At 40.7% G+C, this 26,485-nt stretch overlaps 1 protein-coding gene across 6 annotated transcripts in view; it reads right to left on the bottom strand.

Moving 5' to 3' along the window:
* LOC137417460 (kinesin-like protein KIF1A) overlaps positions 1-26,485 on the bottom strand; it is a 158,085-nt gene that overhangs the window by 121,470 nt on the left and 10,130 nt on the right. For all 6 annotated transcript variants that reach the window (XR_013622347.1, XM_078771545.1, XM_078771546.1 and 3 more), the window contains exons 4-13: positions 25,380-25,559; positions 25,180-25,245; positions 23,825-24,003; positions 22,218-22,329; positions 6,644-6,721; positions 6,431-6,496; positions 3,148-3,223; positions 2,882-2,960; positions 2,114-2,256; positions 556-758 (exon numbers count right to left, since the gene is read on the bottom strand). Coding sequence is in view for 5 of the 6 variants with exons in the window: in XM_078771545.1 (XP_078627671.1) it covers positions 556-758; positions 2,114-2,256; positions 2,882-2,960; positions 3,148-3,223; positions 6,431-6,496; positions 6,644-6,721; positions 22,218-22,329; positions 23,825-24,003; positions 25,180-25,245; positions 25,380-25,559 (1,182 nt within the window). In the remaining variant the exon portion in view is untranslated. The remainder of the gene's footprint in view (positions 1-555; positions 759-2,113; positions 2,257-2,881; positions 2,961-3,147; positions 3,224-6,430; positions 6,497-6,643; positions 6,722-22,217; positions 22,330-23,824; positions 24,004-25,179; positions 25,246-25,379; positions 25,560-26,485) is intronic.

The raw sequence follows: 26,485 nt of genomic DNA on the forward strand, positions 1-26,485 counted from the left end.
CCAAATACATTACCGCATACCACTGCATGTTCCAAATACATTACCGCATAGCACTGCATGTTCCAAATACATTACCACATACCACTGAATGTTCCAAATACATTACCGCATACCACTGCATACCACTGCATGTTCCAAATACATTACTGCATACCACTGCATGTTCCAAATACATTACCACATACCACTGAATGTTCCAAATACATTACCGCATACCACAGAATGTTCCAAATACATTATACAAATACAAAATGCATTATACAAATACAAATACTCTTTTTGAGCACCTAATCTTTAACCTCGATAATGTAAATGAAGACGAGACAGCCGGCTTTGTGTCCCCATCTAAGGTGCGGCTTGCTACGAGATTCAACCTGCGCTGCTGGCACTGCATCATGAGGGTGGTTTATGACGACGTTTTAACTTCCTGACCATCAACCTCTGACTAGAGACATCTGGACTAGTTTAGACGTGTGGGAAATACTTGAACCACGACGTTGTTTTTGGAGACTCGTACGCCAAGCATTTGCAGACAACTAGGCCGGCCTGTCAAACCTTGAGTCTTTCGATGGCTTCCCCAGTTCCCGGTGACGACAGAATCTTCTGCTGGAGTCGTTGCGCCGCCTCGGGAGACCCAATGGCGGGTTCACCTGTTCGTGAGGTCCCCGTCGCCGGTTCCCCTCGTGCTCGATCCAGCGCTTTTACTTCGGAGCCAGCCAGCAGTTGTCCATAGTTATTGTTCTCAAGATCCTTGATGTCTGAGGTGAGGAATACAGAGTCGATGGTATAGTATCAGAAAATTTTCACATCATCGCTGGGGTTTTGTAGTGATCCTCAAATTATCACCCGATCATGGTTAGTCATCTTAAAATATACTAACGACAACAACAAACTATATTTAATAACCATTGTAGAAAAATGAGGATTCCCACTCAGTAGTTAACCCAGTTGTGGTGGAGAATGGGTCTGACCGAAGGTGGGACGGATGGAGAGAAGCTGCCTAACAATAAGTATGCATGGCTAAGGAATGAGGAAGAGCAAATGATGAAAAGGAAGTTTTTTTTTTTTTTGAAATACCGACATTTTTATACCGAAATACCAGATCCACTTTTTTGAAATACCGACTTCTTTCCTGGAAGTCCTAGCAGTGTCCATGTGTTTTTTTACCTCTTTACCCCCACCCCTCCCTTCCCATGCCTCTTCCCCCCAAGCCCTCTCACTCCCACAGATCTCCCGATGTCCCTGCTCTCAAATGTTGTGTTTATGTGCTTCCCTCTCTCTCCCCATCGTGTCTACCACTCCCTTTATCATATGTTTTATGTGTCAGTTTGTTTTTATGTGATTAATGTTAGCTCTTACATGAGCCTCGATCTTGTATACAAAAAAAAACAAAAAACAAAACTGTGGTGAATAGAGAGTGGGAGGGCAAGTGGAAACCAAAACTATGAACATGCACAGGAGAAATATTTTTATGTGTAAGAATGGGAAAAATATCTATACCTTGATGATCAAATGTGGAAGAACTAGAACGACACTCGGTAGGGCACACACCTCCGCCAGGCTGAACAGTTTATGTTTTGTATCCCACTGATAGGCCAGATCTGGATTCGCACCTGAACCAAAATCGAATCTGCTTGTTCTCGTCATCTGTCCAAGTCATTCCCCAAGTTTAGTCATAACTCGTCCGTAACTTTTTAAAATATCATGTTACATGTCGCTTTTCATCCGATGTCTCAATGATGAAGAATCACTCAAAAATTTTAAATAACTCTTATATCCAAATCCATATTCAGATCTTCACCAAAATCGAATCAATTCATCCTTCATCCTTATCACACACCCAACCTGTCCACCAAGTTTCGTCCAAATCCGTCCACAACTTTTAGAGATATTGTGCTCTCCCACCCCCCTTCCCATGCCTCCTCCCCCCAAGCCCTCTCCCTCCCACAGATCTCCCGATGTCCCTGCTCTCCATCTTGTCTCCCGCTCCCGTTATCATATGTTTTATGTTTTATGTGTCAATTTGTCTTTTTGTGATCAATGTTAGCTCTTACACGAGCCTCGATGTTGTATACAACAACAAAAAAAAATTTGCAGGAGCCATGACACTTACTGTCCACGACATCTCCGAGGCCCTGTGAGCGCAGAAGGTCCCTCAGACGAGCCACCTCTTCCTTGAGCTCACGGATGAGGCGCGAGTTGGGGTCCTCGTTTACCACGGCGTTGCACTTGATCTGTTTCGCTCTGTCAGCATAACTATGAAGAACAAATATTGTGTTAATAGTTTCATTACAAACAATAGGCCTGCTGCTGCTTTGCGGTTACGGTGCCGGCTTGGGATCCTAGGATCCTGGGTTCGAATCCCGGTCGATCGCTGAATTAACACCAGGGGGGTTGACTCAGCCTGTCATCCTTCTGTGTTCGGCAAATTGAGTACCAGTTCACTGGTAATTCCCCATGTGTCCAAGAGGCGACTAACAGGGTTGGCGGCAGGAAGGGCATCCGGCCATAAAACATTGCTTCAAAAAGGGGACCACGGTGCCCAAAAAAGGTCAACACCTGCTCTGCGGGGGAAAATGGCCTCTAAAGGTGGTTCAGTTTCATTACAAATCAATGTGTTCTCACTTCCCCTCAGCACGTGCGATTCCCTCACCAAATGCACACATACCTTTCCTGATTACACACACCTCATCCACAGGCCTATCTCCCTTACACCAGATACAACAAATGGGACACGAACGAGGGTAACAGGTGGGGTGTTAAAAACAAATGACACTTAAGGGCAACATCATGCATGACACGTTATAAATATGGATATGATAACGATGGATTGATTTGGGAATAAACAAAATAATAAAGTCCAACATGGCGAGGGATTTACCGCAGGGTACTTAGTGTTTCATCAAAGTTGATATCAGCAGGACTGATCGCAGCGATCATGGCCGTTCTTGAGTTACCACCTGCAGAGACAGGTAACCAGCAGTCCTTGTAAATGTCGTACGATACACAGGCTCAATAATCTACCTTTGCTTTGTTAACCTACCCAAAAGGCCTACCAAAATCTACCCAAAAGACGAGTTGGTCCAAGAACCGGCGCTCGAGCGAGTGAGACCATCTTATAATTAAAGGTACGACCAATTTACTCACCAAGGTTTTCTCGTAACAACCACGTGAGTACCGAATCCCGATACGGGACAAATTCACCCTTCTTCTTCTTCTTGCCCTGCACCACGTACAAACATGTCAACTGGTTAAATCTTGTGTTTTCAGAAAAGCAGTTTGTTTGATCCAATCAATGCTCCGAATTAGTAATGAGGTAATGTAGAAACTTGGGCTGGCACCACAACTGACTCCGTAAGCTATGGTATATACCTGGCAGTGAGGAATGCCTTATTAAACAATGGTGTGTACCTGGCAGTGAGGAATGCCTTATTAAACAATGGTATATACCTGGCAGTGAGGAATGCCTTATTAAACAATGGTGTGTACCTGGCAGTGAGGAATGCCTTATTAAACAATGGTGTGTACCTGGTAGTGAGGAATGCCATATTAAACAATGGTGTGTACCTGGCAGTGAGGAATGCCTTATTAAACAATGGTGTGTACCTGGTAGTGAGGAATGCCATATTAAACAATGGTATATACCTGGCAGTGAGGAATGCCTTATTAAACAATGGTGTGTACCTGGTAGTGAGGAATGCCATATTAAACAATGGTATATACCTGGCAGTGAGGAATGCCTTATTAAACAATGGTGTGTACCTGGCAGTGAGGAATGCCTTATTAAACAATGGTGTGTACCTGGTAGTGAGGAATGCCATATTAAACAATGGTGTGTACCTAGCAGTGAGGAATGCCTTATTAAACAATGGTGTGTACCTGGCAGTGAGGAATGCCTTATTAAACAATGGTGTGTACCTGGCAGAGAGGACTTCCTCTCCAAGCTATAGTGTGTACCTGGCAGAGAGGACTTCCTCTCCAAGCTATAGTGTGTACCTGGCAAAGAGGACTTCCTCTCCAAGCTATAGTGTGTACCTGGCAGAGAGGACTTCCTCTCCAACCTATGGTGTGTACCTGGCAGAGAGGACTTCCTCTCCAAGCTATGGTGTGTACCTGGCAGAGAGGACTTCCTCTCCAAGCTATGGTGTGTACCTGGCAGAGAGGACTGCCTCAGGATGGCTGGTGTGACAGTTTGAGCTCATTATTGTCCAGCCTCAGGTTAGAATCCCCTGTCCTACAGTTTTGTCAATTGTGTCATCAGGTGATTCTTGTGCTGTCAGTACCTGCTCAGCCGTGAGCACAGCAACATGCAGTGAAAAATCATTGGCCTGCTTTTCCATTACATTAAAATGAAAGAAGTTAATCCAAGTTACCTTGCTTGGTGCATCCTTCAGAACGTGCCAGCAGTAAAAATAAATAAATAATGTGAACATAATGAGAGCAAATATCAGCCATGAGAAAAATAAAAAGACAAACACAATTCGATGCCACACAGGCTGGGTTTGCATGTTTGTCTTTCTGATCTGAGCTCGCATCCCACAATGCTGCCATCCGAGGTTAACATCCGAAAATTCTGCCATCCAAGGGTAACATCCCATAATGCTGCCATCTGAGGTTAACATCCCATAATGCTGTCATCTGAGGTTAACATCCCATAATGCTGTCATCCGAGGTTAACATCCCATAATGCTGTCATCCGAGGTTAACATCCCATAATGCTGCCATCTGAGGTTAACATCCCATAATGCTGCCATCCAACGTTAACATCCCATAATGCTGCCATCCAACGTTAACATCCCATAATGCTGCCATCCGAGGTTAACATCACATAATGAATGCTGCCATCTGAGGTTAACATCTCATAATGCTGCCATTCGACGTTAGCATCCCATAACGCTGCCATTCGAGGTTAACATTCCATAATGCTGCCATCCGAGGTTAACATCCCATAATGAATGCTGCCATCCGAGGTTAACATCCCATAATGCTGTCATCTGAGGTTAGCATCCCATAATGAATGCTGCCATCCGAGGTTAACATCCCATAATGCTGTCATCTGAGGTTAGCATCCCATAATGCTGCCATCCAAGGTTAACATCCCATAATGCTGCCATCCAAGGTTAACATCCCATAATGCTGCCATCCAAGGGTAACATCCCATAATGCTGCCATCTGAGGTTAACATCCCATAATGCTGTCATCTGAGGTTAGCATCCCATAATGCTGCCATCCAAGGTTAAAATCCCATAATGCTGCCATCCAAGGTTAACATCCCATAATGCTGCCATCCGAGGTTAACATCTCATAATGCTGCCATTCGACGTTAGCATCCCATAATGCTGCCATTCGAGGTTAACATCCCATAATGCTGCCATCCGAGGTTAACATCCCATAATGAATGCTGCCATCCGAGGTTAACATCCCATAATGCTGTCATCTGAGGTTAGCATCCCATAATGCTGCCATCCAAGGTTAACATCCCATAATGCTGCCATCCAAGGTTAACATCCCATAATGCTGCCATCCGAGGTTAACATCCCATAATGCTGTCATCTGAGGTTAGCATCCCATAATGCTGCCATCCAAGGTTAACATCCCATAATGCTGCCATCCGAGGTTAACATCTCATAATGCTGCCATTCGACGTTAGCATCCCATAATGCTGCCATTCGAGGTTAACATCCCATAATGCTGCCATCCGAGGTTAACATCCCATAATGAATGCTGCCATCCGAGGTTAACATCCCATACTGCTGCCATCCCAGGTTAACATCCCATATACTGGTTGGTCCATTGTCCACTAATGTTCTTGAAATTCATGCTCACGTACACCCATGTCCATGTCCATGTCCTGCATGCGATTTATCAACCAATTTTATTTCTAGCATCATGCTCTTATATTTGAACAAAGCCTCAATGGAAAAATTGAACAATTTCACTTGTTTCAAAGAAAATTTACCAAAAAAGAAAAGGTAAAAAGTGTGAGTTAAGAGGAAAAAAATCCAGCACTTTCATTTGAGAGCTGAGCGGAGGTAAAAGGTAAGATTGATGTACTCGCTCCCCCAAGAGCTCTCGGTAACTTAAAAAAATGAACATCATAAAGATTTAAAAATACTCTTGTGGAAGTGCACTTTGGTGGGACACGTGTGGTGGTGACGTCAGTGGGACACGCGTGGTGGTGACGTCAGTGGGACACGAGTGGTGGTGACGACAGTGGGGCACGCGTGGTGGTGACGACAGTGGGACACGCGTGGTGGTGACGTCAGTGGGACACGAGTGGTGGTGACGACAGTGGGGCACGCGTGGTGGTGACGACAGTGGGACACGCGTGGTGGTGACGTCAGTGGGACACGCGTGGTGGTGACGTCAGTGGGACCCGGCGTGGTGGTGGAATGGATAAAAGTAAAAGCACAACTGCTATGCAACTGACCATTTCTGCAAGTGAAGAGATCACCTTCCCCAATGTTGTGAGAGACTTGTTTATGTTTGCTCCTTCCTACAAAACAGTAAAAACATCATGGATTAAAATATCGTTCAACACACAAAAATCATGTGATGAACCACAAACAGCCCCATCTCATGGACTCTTTGAACCTCTGATAAACAACCCAAAGTAACATGGATGTGAAAACAAGCAATTCACCTTCAGTCGCATTCCTTTGGCTCCAGTGGAATCTGCTCTTTCACTGCCCGCCAGGTCAACCAGGCTCACCTTGCTCACCTGCATGCAGCAGCAGAGTGTTCACTCATTCAAAGTTCACTCCTTTAGGAAATCCCAAGCATTACATCAAGGTGGCCGTGCTGTGGTACGTCATGTAAGCAGGTGTGTGTTTGTTCATTTACACTATATAGCCCAGTGTGATACAATAATTGGACACAAAGATTCACCTGTTATTTGTGAAATGTGCAGCTACAGGTGAAATAATGTTATCTTGACATAACAGTTAAAATTGCAAGTTTTGAGGAAATGTGGAATTCTACTATAAATAGACGAGATGTGTGTGTGTGTATGTGTGTGTGTGTGTGTGTGTGTGTGTGTGTGTGTGTGTGTGTGTGTGTGTGTGTGTGTGTGTGTGTGTGTGTGTCGTTGGTTGTTATCTCCATAATTTGGATTTTATAAGGTGGAATGGAGTCCTCCCAGGACTCGAAGTATCCACCCCCGTTCCGGTGAAGGATTGCGAATCATGGGCCATGTTGTGAAGTTTTGTTCTCAGAGTTTTGTTCCAAGGGATCTCCCTTTTGTTTCACTTTTCAGGATAATCACCGAGCCCTGTACAACTTCCAACTGTAGCTCGTTTGTGGTAATCTTCCCAGGGATGGTTTGTAGGATCTTTGTAAGGTTCTTCTTTATCATTCTCATTACCCCTGTGGAAGTGTAAATTTAGAGTGATTTTTATGAGCCACAACCTGTAAAAATCGTGTTTGGGACCTGCACACCTTGCGACCAAATTTTGTGTGGATTAATTATCGCTGGCACTCTGACCAAATTTGCTTTCATTAAAGGAAATTGGTAGATCTCTTCTTCATGGTAAAATCATTTATGACTAAGGGTAATATACAGATGGGATGTTTTTTTGAAATAATGTAATGTTGGATTTAGTATGTCTTACTGAAGTTCCATGAGGTTTATAAGTAAAGATGTTGTTTTTCTTGGTACGGCTGACAGCTGGCATCACAATGTCTGAGAGGAGTAAAATTAGTATTCAGAACTGTCCATTGTTTGGTAAAACTAATTACTATGGACGCTTGCTTGTCCTGCGCTTGGCAAACAAGTTTTTTTCGTTGTGACTAATCAACTCAGTACGAGGTCTAAAGCTACCATTATTTTCATAAGTAAATGCAAAATACTTGGTAATTATTTACAGAGTTAGACAAAGAGTTCCCTGATACAATAGAAGTGGATGATAAGTTTATTTTCTTACACTGCAAAATATATATATAAGTTTACTTTTCTTACACTGCAAAATATATATATAAGTTTACTTTTCTTACACTGCAAAATATATATATAAGTTTACTTTTCTTACACTGCAAAAAATATATATAAGTTTACTTTTCTTACACTGCAAAATATATATATAAGTTTACTTTTCTTACACTGCAAAATATATATATAAGTTTACTTTTCTTACACTGCAAAATAAATATATAAGTTTACTTTTCTTACACTGCAAAATATATATATAAGTTTACTTTTCTTACACTGCAAAATATCTATATATAAGTTTACTTTTCTTACACTGCAAAATATATATATAAGTTTACCTTTTCTTACACTGCAAAATATATATATAAGTTTACTTTTCTTACACTGCAAAATATATATATAAGTTTACTTTTCTTACACTGCAAAATATATATATATATATATAAGTTTACTTTTCTTACACTGCAAAATATATATATAAGTTTACTTTTCTTACACTGCAAAATATATATATAAGTTTACTTTTCTTGCACTGCAAAATATATATATATAAGTTTACTTTTCTTACACTGCAAAATATATATATAAGTTTACTTTTCTTACACTGCAAAATATATATATAAGTTTATTTTTCTTACACTGCAAAATATGTATATATAAGTTTACTTTTCTTACACTGCAAAATATATATGTTTACTTTTCTTTCACTGCAAAATATATATATAAGTTTACTTTTCTTTCACTGCAAAATATATATATAAGTTTACTTTTCTTACGCTGCAAAATATATATATATGTTTACTTTTCTTACACTGCAAAATATATATAAGTTTACTTTTCTTGCACTGCAAAATATATATATATAAGTTTACTTTTCTTACACTGCAAAATATATAAATAAGTTTACTTTTCTTACACTGCAAAATATATAAATATAAGTTTACTTTTCTTACACTGCAAAATATATGTATAAGTTTACTTTTCTTACACTGCAAAATATATATATAAGTTTCCTTTTCTTACACTGCAAAATACATATATGAGTTTATTTTTCTTACACTGCAATATATATATACTAGCGGGGTCACCCGTGGGAATCCCACGGGCATGGATGTGTGTGACATTTCGACATATTGAGTTATATGCTGCACATTCATTTTTACAAAATGGTTACTGGCAAGTCATCAGATCCAGAAATGGTGTGAATTTAGTTATTTCACATAATATGTGACCCCTCACTCCTCTCCACCTGACACTCTCCTGTCTCCACCTGACACTCTCCTGTCTCCACCTGACACTCTCCTCTCTCCACCTAGCACTCCTCTCCTCTCCAAACCCTCACATCCCTCTCCTTTCCAATCCCTCACCTCTCCAATCCCTCACACTCCTCTCCTCTGCAATCCTTCACAAGCCTCTCCAATCGCGCCTCACACTCCTCTCCAATCGCGCCTCACACTCCTCTCCAATCGCGCCTCACACTCCTCTCCAATCGTGCCTCACACTCCTCTCCAATCGTGCCTCACACTCCCCTCCAATCACTCCTCTCCAATCGTGCCTCACACTCCTCTCCAATCACGCCTCACACTCCTCTCCAATCGTGCCTCACACTCCTCTCCAATCGCGCCTCACACTCCTCTCCAATCGCGCCTCACTCGCCTCTCCAATCGGCTTTCCCCGTCTCGTTTCTCTCCTTTTTCTCCCGTCTCGTTCTTTTTCTTGCTCCAAATCGGCCCGTCGGAATCGGAAATCGGCCCGTCTCGCCCGTCGGCCCGTCGGAATCGGAAATCGGCCCGTCTTGCTTTTGTGCTTGTGCGTAAATAAATTGTGTTCATGACACCATTTCTGGTGTTGGGCTAGCGGCTAGGGTGCCGGCTTAGGATCCTGGGTTCGAATCTCGGTCGATCGCCGAATTAATGCCAGGGGGGTTGACTCAGCCTGTCATCCTTCCGAGGTCGGCTAATTGAGTACCAGTTCACTGGTAATTCCCTGTTTGTCGTTGAAGGCGGCAAAAAGGGTTGGCGTCAGGAAGGGCATCCGGCCGTAAAACATTGCTTCAAAAAGGGGACAAAAAAACAACAACTACCACGGTCCCCGAAAAGGCCAACCCCCGCTTTGCGGGGAAAAATGGCCTCTAAACGGTGGTTTTTACACCATTTCTGGATCTGATGACTTGCCAGTAACCATTTTGTAAAAATGAATGTGCAGCATCTAACTCAATATGTCGAAATGTCACACACATCCATGCCCGTGGGATTCCCACGGGTGACCCCGCAAGTTTGCATTGACGTTCGTCGATGGACTCGTTCGCCCGTCTCATTCGTTTTCTTGCTGCATCCTGTTCAAGTCTGCGTTCTTCATCGATCGTCTCATTCATTTTGGAAATAGAAGTTTCCACGCAGCGCATGAATTGTCACGATCCTCAAGAGGAATTTGTCTCGTAATCATCAAATGATAAATGGCAAGTAAATTATATTGTGGAAAATTAAAGATTTCAAATAAACCTATTTAAAGTGTATTCGCACATAACTAATTTTAAAAAACGAAGAAATATCTCTCGGTAATTTCCTGAAACATATTTTACTTCCGGCTAATAATGTTGAATTAAATAAAAACGAAGAAATATATGTCGGCATCATTGTTGACGTTTTTGTGACGACTGTCATCAAACGAAAAAGTAATATATCTTAACGGAAAAGCAAAAGCGAATTTTTAATATATATCGACACGTTGCCGTCGGTGTCATGTTGGGCGGTGTATGATACACCATGACGCGATTTTTAAAAATATATCTCTGCATTTTCCCGCGTGTGTGGAATGTTCTCAATTATTGCTGACACCGAGTCCAAAACCATCGATAAAAATGAAATCATATGGTGAGTTAGATTGGAGATAAAGGCGTGAGAGAGACTCAATGGCCTTGAAGTTGAAGTTACAGGCGTTTGAGAATTCATTTCGTTCTATAAACGGCAACTTTCATTGGATTTCCTTCCCGTTTTTTTTCAACCGAGTCGAAAACTATGTTAGCGACTGTGAAAAATGAAATGATATATCGAATTTTTAATATGTATCGACACGTTGCCGTCGGTGTCATGTTAGGCGGTGTATGATACACCATGACGCGATTTTAAAAAATATATCTGCATTTTCCCGCGTGTGTGGAATGTTCTCAATTATTGCTGACACCGACTCTAAAACCATCGATAAAAATGAAATCATATGGTGAGTTAGATTGGAGATAAAGGCGTGAGAGAGACTCAATGGCCTTGAAGTTACAGGCATTTGAGAATTCATTTCGTTCTATAAACGGCAACTTTCATCGGATTTTCTTCTCGTTTTTTTTCAACCGAGTCTAAAACTATGTTAGCGACTGTGAAAAATGAAATGATATATCGAATTTAAAATAGATATCGACACATTGCCGTCGGTGTCATGTTGGGCGGTGTATGATACACCATGACGCGATTTAAAAAAATATATCTCTGCATTTTCCCGCGTGTGTGGAATGTTTGTGGAAAATTAAAGATTTCAAATAAACCTATTTAAAGTGTATGCGCACATAACTAATAAAAAAAACGAAGAAATATCTCTCGGTAATTTCCTGAAACATATTTTACTTCCGGCTAATATGTTGAATGAAATAAAAACGAAGAAATATATGTCCGCATCATTGTTGACGTTTTTGTGACGACTATCATCAAACGAAATAGTAATATATCATAACGGAAAAGCAAAAGCGAATTTTTAATATATATCGACACATTGCCGGCGGTGTCATGTTGGGCGGTGTATGATACACCATGACGCGATTTTAAAAAATATATCTCTGCATTTTCCCGCGTGTGTGGATTGTTCTCAATTATTGCTGACACCGAGTCTAAAAGTAAAACCATCGATAAAAATGAAATCATATGGTGAGTTAGATTGGAGATAAAGGCGTGAGAGAGACTCAATGGCCTTGAAGTTACAGGCCTTTGAGAATTCATTTCGTTCTATAAACGGCAACTTTCATCGGATTTTCTTCCCGTTTTTTTTCAACCGAGTCTAAAACTATGTTAGCGACTGTGAAAAATGAAATGATTTATCGAATTTGATTTGAAATAAAACTGGGGGAGAGCAAGACACCACGGGCCTACAAAACAGGACTCAAAGCTATGCGAGTTAATAAAATGGTGGATATTTGTTTATAGCCACTCCCAGAATGGGTGGAGCTATGGGTGGAGCTACTCTGCAAACCGAGTAAGCCACACCCCGGACAGACACCCAACAGATAGACAGACAGACAGACAGAATCATCTACGGCTATTATAATATAGATATATAGATATATATATATACAGTATATATATATATATATATATATATATATATATATATATATACATATATATATATATATATATATATATATATATATATATATATGTTTACTTTTCTTACACTGCAAAATATATATATGTTTACTTTTCTTTCACTGCAAAATATATATATAAGTTTACTTTTCTTACACTGCAAAATATATATATAAGTTTACTTTTCTTCCACTGCAAAATATATATATAAATTTACTTTTCTTACACTGCAAAATATATATATAAGTTTACTTTTATTACACTGCAAAATATATATATAAGTTTACTTTTCTTACACTGCAAAATATATATATAAGTTTACTTTTCTTACACTGCAAAATATATATATATGTTTACTTTTCCTACACTGCAAAAAAAATATATATATATATATAAGTTTACTTTTCTTACACTGCAAAATATATATATAAGTTTACTTTTCTTACACTGCAAAATATATAGATATAAGTTTACTTTTCTTACACTGCAAAATATATATATAAGTTTACTTTTCTTACACTGCAAAATATATATATAAGTTTACTTTTCTTGCACTGCAAAATATATATATAAGTTTACTTTTCTTACACTGCAAAATATATATATAAGTTTACTTTTCTTACACTGCAAAATATATATATAAGTTTACTTTTCTTACACTGCAAAATATATATATAAGTTTACTTTTCTTGCACTACAAAATATATATATAAGTTTACTTTTCTTACACTGCAAAAGATATATATAAGTTTACTTTTCTTACACTGCAAAATATAAATATGTTTATTTTTCTTACACTGCAAAATATATATATATAAGTTTACTTTTCTTCCACTGCAAAATATATATAAGTTTACTTTTCTTTCACTGCAAAATATATATATAAGTTTACTTTTCTTCCACTGCAAAATATATATATAAGTTTACTTTTCTTACACTGCAAAATATATATATAAGTTTACTTTTCTTACACTGCAAAATATATATATATATATATAAGTTTACTTTTCTTACACTGCAAAATATATATATAAGTTTACTTTTCTTACACTGCAAAATATATATATAAGTTTATTTTTCTTACACTGCAAAATATATATATAAGTTTACTTTTCTTACACTGCAAAATATATACATAAGTTTACTTTTCTTACACTGCAAAATATATATATATATAAGTTTACTTTTCTTACACTGCAAAATATATATATATATATATATAAGTTTACTTTTCTTACACTGCAAAATATATATATAAGTTTACTTTTCTTACACTGCAATATATTATATATATATATATAAGTTTACTTTTCTTACACTGCAAAATATGTATATAAGTTTACTTTTCTTACACTGCAAAATATATATATAAGTTTACTTTTCTTACACTGCAAAATATATATACAAGTTTACTTTTCTTACACTGCAAAATATATATATAAGTTTACTTTTCTTACACTGCAAAATATACATAGGTTTTGTAATGCAATGTTATATGATATTCGACTTAACAATGCTAAAATGAGTTTGAAGGTTGACAAAGAATGTGATCGTCATAGCTACCGAGTGATTTCCCTGAGGCAACAAAATTCCGCATGCAACAAATTGGACTTCTGAGTTTTAAATCTTGACAAAACCACGTATGGGTTTTCAAGTATGACAAATTGTGAAGTGAATTCCTATTGATTAAATAAGGACTTTCTTATTTAATTGCATGCCTGTTTGAAGTTTTAACACGACTTATTAAGTCTCATGTTACTATTGTGTCAATTTGCAATATGGTATGATAACCCTTGCATCAACTGGCAGAATACTCAGGTCCTGTGGAAACAATGATGTTAACAATAAATGAATTACAGATAACATGCAGATTTGGAATTTGAAGTGCTTGCAAAACTCAGTTATTTCTCAGTTTGATATTTAAAAGTTTGAATCAGTAAATATATAAAGTGAATGACTTTCACATGTCCTTGAAGTCTCCAAGCAGAATTGGGAGAGTCTTGGCTCCTCAGAGTCTGGTGCGAACAAAGGAAGAACATATCTTCCTCATTAAGGATATTTTAATATGCATTCCTCAATCTCTCCTCACTCAGCGGGATATCCCTCTCACTCGAACATTTCACTCGACCAATCACATTGTATCCCTCGATCCTTGCCCCTCCCACCCCAATATTTCATTCCACCAATCCACACCTCCCTCATCCCTCCTACCTACACTTTGCTCAACCAATCCTACTGTTCTCCTCCCCTTTTTTTTGTAGCAACGAATCCCATCTTCGCTCCTCCCTCTCCACTTTCTCCTCCCACTTTCAACTAGTATAAAAGTCAGGACTGACGGCCAAATAGTAGGATTTTCACTTGGTTTGTAAATGTTGGTTTGTTGTACTTAGGATTTCACTTATGTTGTAAATGTTGTACTTAGGATTTTACTTGGTTTGCCTTCACTGTATGTTGACTGTATACTGTGCATGCTACTGTTATTTGGTGTATCCTTATGATGTTTCCTTTGATGCACATCTCTACTGTACCAGGATTTTTCACTTAGGACTTTGATCTAGGATTTTGTTGTGAATCTTGCAATGTGCTTTCATGAATTGTGGTATGTTCTTCTTGGTTTGATAACGGTTATTGTTTCTTGCTGTGTATTTCCTTGTAAACAGAGAGTGTTATCCTCCTTGGGAATTAAAATTTGTGATCTTTCTTCTGATTCAAAGTTTTTGGACATTGAATTCTTGATTCGTCTATTACATACTGTCTAAAATATCTTCAACACCCCCAATAATTCACGGGTACAATTTTGGAACTCTTCAGCTTTCAGGTTGTTTTCACTTAATTCTTGAGGTCTTGGTATTTGGTCATATTCTTGATTTCTGCGATATTTAGTCAAAATCGCTGGGTAATGATATCTCAATCAAAAATGCTGTCTCCTTCTGTTTGTTCCTGAGTAATATGTCTGGACCCAATGCTTTGTTTTCTATGTTCACGCTGGATGGGATCATCAGGTCATACATGAGCATTATGTCCTTGTTATCAATGATTGCTTTTGGTTCATGTTTCCATGGGTTTTGTGGAACTGGGACATTGAAATTTCTGCAGATTATATGATATCATGTCTGACATGAATTTTTTACATCCCGATAGAAGGTGACTCGTGCTTTCTGTTTCTACCTTGCAGAATCTTCACTTGTCCGATCGATTCAGTCCCACCATTTTCTTAAAGCCATTGGTGTAGTGTCCTTCGTCTTCGGCATTAACAATGATTCATTCTCCATCCCAGTTGAGCTGACCTCTTCTTAGCCATTCCAGTGATCTTCCTTTGTCTATCCCCACTCTGTCCAATTCTTTTCTATATTTCCCTGCTATTTTGTCTTTCTCCCAGTTGTTACTATATATCTGCTGGTATTTCATCTTGTATTTTTATTTTCTCTTTTTTGCAATCGTTGGGGCTGTATTTGTTGCTGTTTCCGTTTGGTGCGTGACATCTATCAATCACACCTGTTTTTGGAAGTTTTTGCAAGGTGAGTGAGAGATAACTTCTCTGGCTTGCTGTGTTCATGTTTGTACACAAATTGTATTCCGTAGTCTGTTGAGCTTTTCACGTAATCTGCTAATCCTAGCTCTGTGCACGTGATTGAGTTCCATCAGGCTGCCACCTCCTTCTTTCCTCGGCAGGTACATTCTTGGGATGCACTGATTTTTGTAGAACATTTTGTCGATAGTGAGGCGTTTCCTTGTTTTATATCTAGTTTTTTGATATCCGCTTGTGGTCAGTTTACTCTTCTGCAGCTGTACTGTAACACTGGTAGTGCTCGTTGGTTTATAGCTTTGATTTTGTGTCTTTGGGTGAGGTATGTTTTCAGGATCGGCCTCGTTCTACACAGGTCATCTTTGGTAATTGTTTTGTGAATTTTTTAATGATAAATATGGTGGCCCACTTCTACTCCAAGGTATTTGTTGTCTAGATCCTGTATTGTTGTATCTCGGTCGATTTTTATGTTGTCCGTTGTTGTTGGTCTACCTTGCATGAATGTGCACTTGGCACACTTATCCAGGCCAAATTCCATTTTGATGTCGTCAGAGAACCTTTTCACTAATTTCAGTTGGTCTGCCAATTTTTCGTTGTTTGGAGTGTAGAGTTTTAAATCATTCATGTATTATACATGTGTCACCTTTCTTGTTTCTTTGGACATTCTTTTAGTGGATGTTGGTGTGTATCCATGTCCTTGCTCATTAATGAGGTTGCTAGTGGGTCCAGGGCCAGGAAAAACAGGAGGAGAAAGGCTGTCTCCTTGGAAGATCCCACGTCATATCTTTACTCCAGGTATTTCAATCTTTCCTTGTGAGTTCTGCCGGATTAGTGTGGTATTCCATAGATCAGAGGTTCCCAAACTTTTTTGGTGGCGATCCTAAACACTGTACATACAGTGTTAATGACCTATCATTTTGATACATTGTGTTTATTCATATGGTTTTATTGAATTAATTATCAACACATAATGATTTTCAAAGAGTTTTTAATTGGACAAAATGAAAAACAAATTTACATGAAAATGAGACTTTATTACACAAAGATCTTCTCAGTGGCTTCTACACTGGGCCTCCATGACTCTGCTGGCTGTTTCTGGCGTGGGCTATGGACCACTTGGACTCAATGGTCCTAACGTCTCCATCAATGCACCTTTTATCTCAAGCCCACACCTGGCATCATTTGGATGATCAAGCAACATCTCATCTGCACTCTCTGCCCACTCACGCTGTGTGAAACGCCAGATCAACTACAACTGGATGACAGCCTTGGTCAATATCTACTACGGCTCACTGCAAGAGTGGCAATAATGCTACGTGCGGAGCAGGGTCATTTTATCATCTTGCCCTCCTCCTATGCACGATGGTGCAGGTGCTACCAAGATGCCAGAAAGAGAAGGTCCACACTTGATTTTCGACCACATAAGTGATCGGTCTTTCTCAAACATAGTTCCTCCAGCATTCACTTTGCAGCAAAGCATCCTGGAATCATAATTGCCAAAGGCTGCAGATGTAGAACATCTAATCATGCTGACAGTGTCACCCAGATAATGGTGAAATGGATAAAGGAAATAATAGTGATAGCCTTTATTTTGAACTGGAAATTTTTGTGCATTTATATGAGGTGAAGTTTGTTTGCAGAGATACTTGTGCTGCTAACTGATGTTAAAGCAATACACATCTGATGGAGTAGCGTGTGATACGCCCTCGGCTGACACAACATCTCCCAGTCATTGCAGACATCCTCATATGGCCGTATAATCAACAGTGACTCACTTGAATACAATAAACTGAACTGCCAACAACGGATGGATTTGACGAACAAGAAAACGCCTATTGATGACCAGATCTTCTCATGTGGATGGTGTATGCCTTAGGTAACGGGAATTTGGACGTCCAAATTTGTAATTTGAGGACCTTTTAATTGTCCCAGAAGTAGGACAAAACAAAAAATGGTAGAATGTAGAAGTATAAAAACTTCTAAAATGTTCATGAGAGGTCTATCCTCAGGAGTATGCGAGTTATCGCTGGCATCCCAATCGAAATTTGTCCCGCGTCCTTTTAATTAATAAAATGCATTGTAATGACAAATGCCCTTCCTGGGCTCTCCTCATACATATCTTCACGAAGGTACCAAAATCCAATGTATTGTTCATGCGAAGAACATTAATATTAGATGTGATAGAAATGGGTCAGTTCTTTGATGAATCTTTAACAATACTGTGTTATAGTTTAAAAAATCTTGTAGAACTAGAACAATGCAACTGTCGCCAATATGCCTCCGCATAGTCCCACAGTGGGTAGATGCCATCACTCTGCATATGTATGGGTAGTGGATCACGTTTGTGAAGTTTCGTGTTGATCGGATAAGGTTCGTTTTTCTATCCAAGATGGCTGCCAAACGATGTGACCTATGACGTCAACATTTTCAAACTATATGCAACAGAGCTGTTAGATGATATTTGTAAAATTTTGCATCGATAGGGTGAGCGGTTTCAGAGATATAATTATTTTATATTTTCCTTCAATCCAAAATGGCTGCCAAACCATGTGACCTATGATGTGATAAATTTAATATTTCAATACAAATGTGTCATAGACCATGTGCATGCCATTTCAAATTTTTAGGAGAAGGAATTCGATTAAAACATTTTTGACTGGTATCCCACTTCACCTATGATGTCATCATTATCATGCTTTTGTTCCCCATTGGGAGTACTTGACAATGTGCCAAGTTTCAAATTTTTCCATTCAGCGGTGTCTGAGAAATAATTGTTTAATTATTTGCTTTTAATCGAAGATGGCTGCCATACCACGTGACATATTACGTCACATTTATTAGAAAAACATTCTGCATGGGTGTCACTCCTACCCTGAAAGTTTCTTCTCAATCGGACATATGGTTCCTGAGAAAAACGAGGTTTAGCCCGTACGGACGGACAACCCGAAAACATAATGCCTTCAGCGACTTTGTCGGCGGAGGCATAAAAAGGATCAATTGTATTATTAAGGATGCGCGTATATATTTAGTACATTTCAATGAAGCTCAGGGATTTAAGAGTATAACGCACAGACCTTGGTTGGCGTCAGGAGTCACCTTTGTGATGGAAAGACAGAACTGCAAACAAGGGAGATATGTATATGTGTAAATGCTAACTTGGGGATAAGATCTGTGAAAGCTTTGTTTTACAAAGACAAGCATCTTCTGACGCTCCTGATTCAAGTGACTAACTGGGAAGACAATGGCTTATCAAGAATTCCTCATCCCCCAATCTTCCCTTCCCTACTCCCTCCCACTTTGAGGACCCAACCAAATCGTCTCCTTTGTTCTCGATCACTATAAATGGAGCGAAGACAGATGAATCGGGGAAGAATGCTCGTTCGACACGTGGTTCGTGTGCTGTGTAAGTCGGCTATACTCTGTATCTCTGTTGTAATTTTGTCAATCAAATGAGTATTTTCCCAGTGTTATTAAATATTTACAAGTGGTCAATGCGTGGACATGGCTTTGTTTATGTACACACATTGCTACAACACCAGTGAAGCAATCCCCTTATAACACTGTAATATTTCTTTTTTTGAGACCGTCCAGCGACCCTCAGGAACACCTTCGCGACACTCATTTGGGTCGAGACCATGGGTTTGGGAACCACTGCACCATAGATCCATGGCTTTCTCAATTAGCGTTATTATTTGTGGATTCATCTTGTACATTTACATGCATCTTATCATCCATGCATGTGGGACACTGTCAAAAGCTTTTTTTATTGTCTATCCAAGACCCACTTCTTGTCTGTATCTAGTTCAAGATCACCTTGTTTTCTGACTCTGTCTGTGGACTATTCACCTTTGCAGGAACTCCCTGTTATCCATCTGCTTGGATTAGATATCAGCTCAAACCTCAGGTGGGAAAAGTACATCTCTGGTTTCGCTAAAGAGCCTCCCAGCGCATTGGCTGCTTATTTGATGCTCGGCGATACCTTTCTCAAGCTGCTATGTTCCATCTATATAAGGCCACGATACGTCTCGTCATGAAATTATCGTTGCCATATTTGGGCTGGTGCTCCGGCCTGTCACCGACCTCTTCTTGACAGAATCCAGCGACGTGCTGCCATTTTGGTCGGACAGGAGTTGGAATCATCCCTGGAACCTCTCTCAGTCCGCCGCTCTGTTGCCTCTTTGAGCATTTTCTACTGACATTACCACGGAATGTGCTCTGAGGGTCTATCACAGGATGTTCCACCTGAGCATACTTTCAGTCACTGTAGCTCGACACATTTGGCAGTTTCTTCCCATCCATACACTGCATCTGTCCCAAGGAGTAAGACTATGAAGTATTCTTTTCGGCTTTTTCCCCTGCACGGCATCACTCCGGAATAGTTTACCTGCATCCTGCTTTCCCTCTATCTCAACCGACCTCAATTCAAGAGGAATGTCAATAGATTCCTCCTTTCTGTTTAATATCAATACTTTCCTTTGCGTAGCCCCCACCTCAAGTGGCTGTAAAGGCTTTGTGGTGGGCGATATCTCATAAAAAATATATGTATGTGTGTATTTATGTATGTGGGCTCCGTTCCAACCTAACAGATATATCTCACTCCCTCAATCAGTACACTCCCCAACATCTCCTTCATGCTCTTTCTTTTCCTCTCCTCACCCCTGCCCCTCTTCCTTGGCACCTCTGAGCTCCTCACCACATACGTACTTGAAGTTAACTCCGAGGGCCTTTCACTTTCTCACCACAGGCAGGTTGGTGGCCTTTCTGTCTTCTACCGACTCCTCTCCGGCCTTGCTCCCCCAGCTCTTTCTGTGCTCTGTCCCCCAAATACTCCGACAGGTCGCACAAGATCTGCCAGCAAATCTCTTATGGTTAAACTGCCAAAATCTAGGCTCTCTGCTCACCTTCACTGTTTCATTCCTCTTTTCTCCCGCCTCTGGAACAAACTCCCTCACTCTTCAATCCCACTCCTCCCTCCAGGTCTTTAAAACAGCTGTTCACCACCATCTCTTATCTTCCCCCATCCAAAAACTTGATCTTTTCTATCCCCGTTAATACAGCCCAAATCTACCTTTTTCAATCTCCAACTTCATTCCTGAAAGTCCTTGTAGTGTCCATCTTGTTTACCCCCATGTAACCTGCCCCAGACCTCTCCCTTCCACAGATCTCCCGATTTCACTGTTCTCTACTGTTGTAGTGCTTCCCTCTCTCACCCATCTTATCCCTGCTCCCTTTGTTATACATCTTCTGTGTGCGCTCATATGATCCTCGACATCTATATATATATATAAAAAAAGTCATACAGCTTGCAAATTTACCAGACATCATTACCAGGATTGTGTCTTTGGTTTTATCGGATTCGATTAATTAACATTTGCCTTTTAGAGTGCCATGATTGACCAAACCATGGTAAAGTGGGATACCACATGCCATGATTGACCAAACCGTGGTAAAGTGGGATACCATACTGCTTATGTACAAACCAATAAGCAGCTACTACATGAAGTTTGCACAAACACTTGCTAGAGCACGAAGGAGTCAAAGCAAAGCCGAGGAACATTTATCAATCACTCAAAATGTCCTGTACAAGGATGCAAGACCCATACCTGGACCGCATGTCCCACATGAAAGACAGAAAGAAAAAAAAACTTTTTTTTTTGTTCTGTTCCTGTTCAAAACTGTTCCTGTTCAAACGGAGTTCTTGTCGTCAAATGTGCCAAACTTCTGAAAATTAGTCGATTTTTACTTTTGGCCTCGGTCCCCATGAACAGCTCCCAGCTTTGTAACTTTATGACAGCGAGACCGGACTTTACTTTGTAAAGTAAACATTTAGTTACCATTTGACCTTTCTTCTGTTTTCCCAACACAGTTAGTTAATCCAAAGTTGTGTTAAAATCGGTTCATACGAGTTCTGCAAATGAAATATATGGCACAGGAATTTCACTGCAATCTGCTGTTTCAATTGAGTTTCTTGTTATCACCACAATTACCAGGAGAAAATGTATCACAAAGTGAGATTATACATCTCTCGGCTCTGAAGGACAGTTTGCGCCAACAGTAGGGTAGAGCTCAGGTGGAGATATCCCTTCGCTTCATCTCCAAACTGATTACATTTAAAGTCGAATTGCATCATGGAACTTCCCTGATAAGTCAGAGCTACTTACAGCCTAAAAGGCCTTTGGATGTAGCTAAATGGAGTGTTTGTCTGCCCTGTGGGATGGTGCCCTCTTGGAATCTGTGGAATCCACAACTCTCAACATTGTTGGCATCTCCCATAATAACGCCGATCCATAAGGCCTGCTTCTAACAAATGACAAGCATATCCGCAGCCTCTGGGATTTTTACATGGCGGAGAGGCTGCGGATATGTAAATGGCCTCCTATACAAGCTAAAAAGGTGGTTTAGTTTACGTGTTTACCTTCTCGGTGGTCATGTCGGTCTTGGGATCATGGCGGCGTTGCGTTAGTACAATGGTGAACACCGCGTGGGAGCGACTGCTCGTTTCATTCATGTTTGTCGCTGCCACAGTTCTGCGACAACACACACCGGACACATTACACCCGTCCTCCTGAACCATCAATTGCAAAGACACCACAAGGCCTGCCACCCATAACTACCAACGTAGAACATAAATAGGGCAAAATAGGGCAAAATGGAGAAGATTGTCATGGGGCCCGCAAGGCCTAGCAGGGAAAATGGCCTTAAATGCATGTTGTTGTTGTTTGTAGAACATGACTTGTACAGCTGAGGCCGTATTGGAAATAAGCCTTTTGCTCGTTGATTACGATGTAGTATTGGAAACGGGAGCAGGGAAGGTTCTGGAACTGGGATGACTCGGTGCTGGGTAGCTTGGAGCTGCTGAGATTTAAGCTCATAAAACACAGGATGCACTTGCACACACAAAACTAAGTGGACTCAAACAGAAACTGTGTGATGAGAGCGTACGAGTACAGATGGTTATCGGCTAAACAACGTGACTCCTACTCATGACGCGAGTGAAAGGTTAACTACACGTACCTAAAGTGGGTACACATATGTTATACTATATATTCAAACATTGTGTAAATGTTTGGATCTACATCGAAATCATTTAAAGGAAGGATTCACATTTCCTTAACACATTACCTCCGCCATTGAAGGTTAACAGAGGTTGTTTTCACCCCTGTTTGTCTGTATGTGTCTGACTGTACAGCTGTGAGTACAATATCTCAAAAAGTTGTGGACGGATTCGGATGAAGTTTGGTGGACATGTCAGGTGCGTGACAAGGAAGAAATTATTCGATTTTGGTTAAGATATGAATCCGAATCGAAAAAAAATTGCAATTTCACAAGTGATTATTCACCATTGAGAGATAGGGCCAAAAATGATGTATGGCACAGTATCTCAAAAAGTTGTGGACGGATTCTGACATAACCTGGTGGACAAGTTGGGAGTGTGACAAGGTTGAATTGATTCGATTTTGGTGAAGATATGGATCCGGATCCGGCCAATCAGGGGGATATAAAAATGTAAACCGTTCGGTCTGGCAGAGGTATGCGCTCTACCGCGTGCCGTTCTAATTAAAGACTGCAGTAGGGTAATGTTTGTCCAAGATACCATAAAGTACAAGCAGTTTCATTACTTTTTTTAAACACCCAATTAAAAAAAAAGAAGATTAATCGTGGAAAATATTACAAATAAAACAAACACACGGACACTATCCACGTTTCCGCATGTGTGTGTGATAAATAGATGGAATCTTATTATGTGTCGTTCATGAAAAACAATCACAAAGTGCAAAACACTGAGACGACAACGTTTCGAAGACATCTAAGAGACACATCGCCGGACAAATTTGCAATCGACGGTAGATAGTTAGACGGCATAACAGCCAAATCAATTCACAACTACAAAAGCAATCCCTCAGGCAGATAGACAACAAGAACATCCAAGAAACCCCATTAGGTAGGTAACCCCATTAGGTAGGTATGCGGTCAGACACATAGGTGGATAGAGAGACAATGGAAATGCAGACGGTGAGACACCTGGACTTGTTCCCAGAGTCCATAAGTTCAGCAATGTCTTTGTAAGAGGTGACGGCCAGTTTGGATAGGTCTTCCACATACGGACCCAGGAGTGGATGCTCTCGCACCCTGAGGTGACCTTTATTCTTGGGGTTCAAGAGGTCACGAACACGCTCACAGTATATCTCCTTGTAGCTCACCTACAAGCAAACACACAGAGTAAAGGAAATTAATAAACAACAAAAAAGGGAAAATTTATCGCAGAAGACGGAAGTGGCTCCACCTGAAGTGGTCTCGCAGCCTGTGGATTGAAGTAAATGAAGAACGATGGCCAACCGCTCGAATGAAGGGACACTCAGGTGATGTGGAGTGACCATAATGGCTTGGAAGGTAGAAGGTCGATATTTGTCCAAGTGCTCCTAAAAATTATGATTTTACAAACAAACTTCAATGGTATCAATCGGGAACGCAGACAGTAGAGGCAGGAATTTGGGATTTGGAGGAAGGAATTTGGGATTTGGAGGCAGGAATTTGGGATTTGGAGGCAGGAATTTGGGATTTGATGGCAGGAATTTGGGATTTGGAGGAAGGAATTTGGGATTTGGAGGCAGGAATTTGGGATTTGGAGGCAGGAATTTGGGATTTGATGGCAGGAATTTGGGATTTGGAGGCAGGAATTTGGGATTTGGAGGCAGGAATTTGGGATTTCGTAATGGTACCAGCACACAATGGCCTGCTGTTACAAAGAACATCAGATCTTAAAATCCCCCAAATTAATGAACTAAACAGAGAGAGACCACCTTTAGAGGCCATTTCCCCCCCGCAGAGCAGGGGTTGGCCTTTTTCAGGCACCGTGGTCCCCTTTTTTGAAGCAATGTTTTATGGCCGGATGCCCTTCCGGCCGCCAACCCCGTTAGTCACCTCTTGCGACACACAGGGAATTACCAGTGAACTGGTACTCAATTTGCCGATCTCGGAAGGATGACAGGCTGAGTCAACCCCCCTGGTGTTAATTCAGAGATCGACCGGGATTCGAACTCAGGATCCTAGGATCCCAAGCCGGCACCCTAACCGCTAAGCGAATACCAGGCTTTTGGACAATCGATCAATAAAACAGCTGTGTCTAAATAAAGTCCCCTCTAAATAAAGGAGGTTCCAGTGTACAGCGCTTTGGCTCTCAGGTAACCGTTAGCCTCAACGGGGTCCCCTAAGGCCGAGACCGGAGGTACCTTGTCAAACGTAACTGAATAAGAACCACAATAATTCTGAATATCCTCCACTCAGACTTGAATTAGCAATGTTCTTTTTATGGCAAATCGACGTATATAAACATGCACGTACATAAGTACACACAGGTACATACAAACTCAACCCACCTCAACTGAGAAGGATCGATCAGAATCTGAGTTGTTACTGATACGACGAAATAGCTCTTCACAAAGCTGGGGAAGGGGAAGGGAGGGAGTGAGGTGAGGGAGCATAGAAGGGACATTTTAGATATCTCTGATCCTACGGACAAAAAAAACAAAATGTCCCGTCGAACAATTTCACACTTTGCGAGGCTCAACAACAATACCTGTGGGATGATGCCCTCCTGACCCTGCTCCTGCCGGCCCATCATGGTGTAGGACTTCCCAGAACCGGTCTGACCGTACGCAAAGATGCATACGTTGTAGCCGTGCAGAGCGTGCTCGAGCATCTCCTCACCGATGTCTTTGTACACACAGCGTTGCGACGCAAACCTGGCATCTTCTGCCTGGTAGGGACGGGTGGGTCAATACGTTTTGAAAACTTCGGAACAGAAGTTCCGTTACAACTGTTGGTTGCATCATTTCAAGGGGACGGGAAGTGCTGCTAACGTGATGCCCGCTGGAGGTTTGCAGTTGGCCAAGATTCCAACGAAGACTTGGATTCATCCGACTCTTCATCAACACACACCGGATGTTTAACATCCCCGGATTTAACGTCCCAGAGTTAACGTACATCCAATGGACGGTGTACCCGTTGATGTAACAACACCCGCCTGTCAAACACCATGGTGACAGTTTATAGTCGGGTCAGGATTCAAACCCACACCGAACCACTCAAAGGCGAGTGTGCCATCTCTGAGCTATCCCGCCAACCCCAACTTCTTCTGTAAGTGTTGAAGACTCGTCATAATCTTGGGGTGAGGGGTCACCCCTCACCCCTCACCCCAAGAAACGTCAAATTCTGAAACAGAATCATAAAATTCAGAAATATAAAATCAGAAACGTCAAATTAGAACCGACATGGGGGAGAGCAAGGGTTGGAGTTGGAAATATAAAACACAAACGTTTAAATAATGATCATTTGTTTCACTCATTCTCATAGAAAAGGAAACTGGAAACTGATAGAAATAAAATTCAAAAGGAATGAAATAAAATGTCATTCGGTGGTGACATCAGAAAATGATAGAAACAGAACAAAGGTGAGAGTTGCAGAAATATGTGGAATGAAAGATGGAGCCACATGGAACATGTAAGATGGAGATAAAAATGGAGGGAAGGATAGGAATTCGAGAAAACAGTGGAAAAGTGAAACAGATGAGGTCACAGGGAGGTGATGAGACTGAGGGAGGAGGAATTGGGATGGAGGAGAGGGGGCGGATATCAGGAAGAATGAAGATCATGATAAACGGGAGGGTGATGAGACTGAGGGAGG

This window comes from Myxine glutinosa, chromosome 2 (genome assembly GCF_964187855.1).
Source record: "Myxine glutinosa chromosome 2, kmMyxGlut1.1, whole genome shotgun sequence".
NCBI classification, from domain to species: domain Eukaryota; kingdom Metazoa; phylum Chordata; class Myxini; order Myxiniformes; family Myxinidae; genus Myxine; species Myxine glutinosa.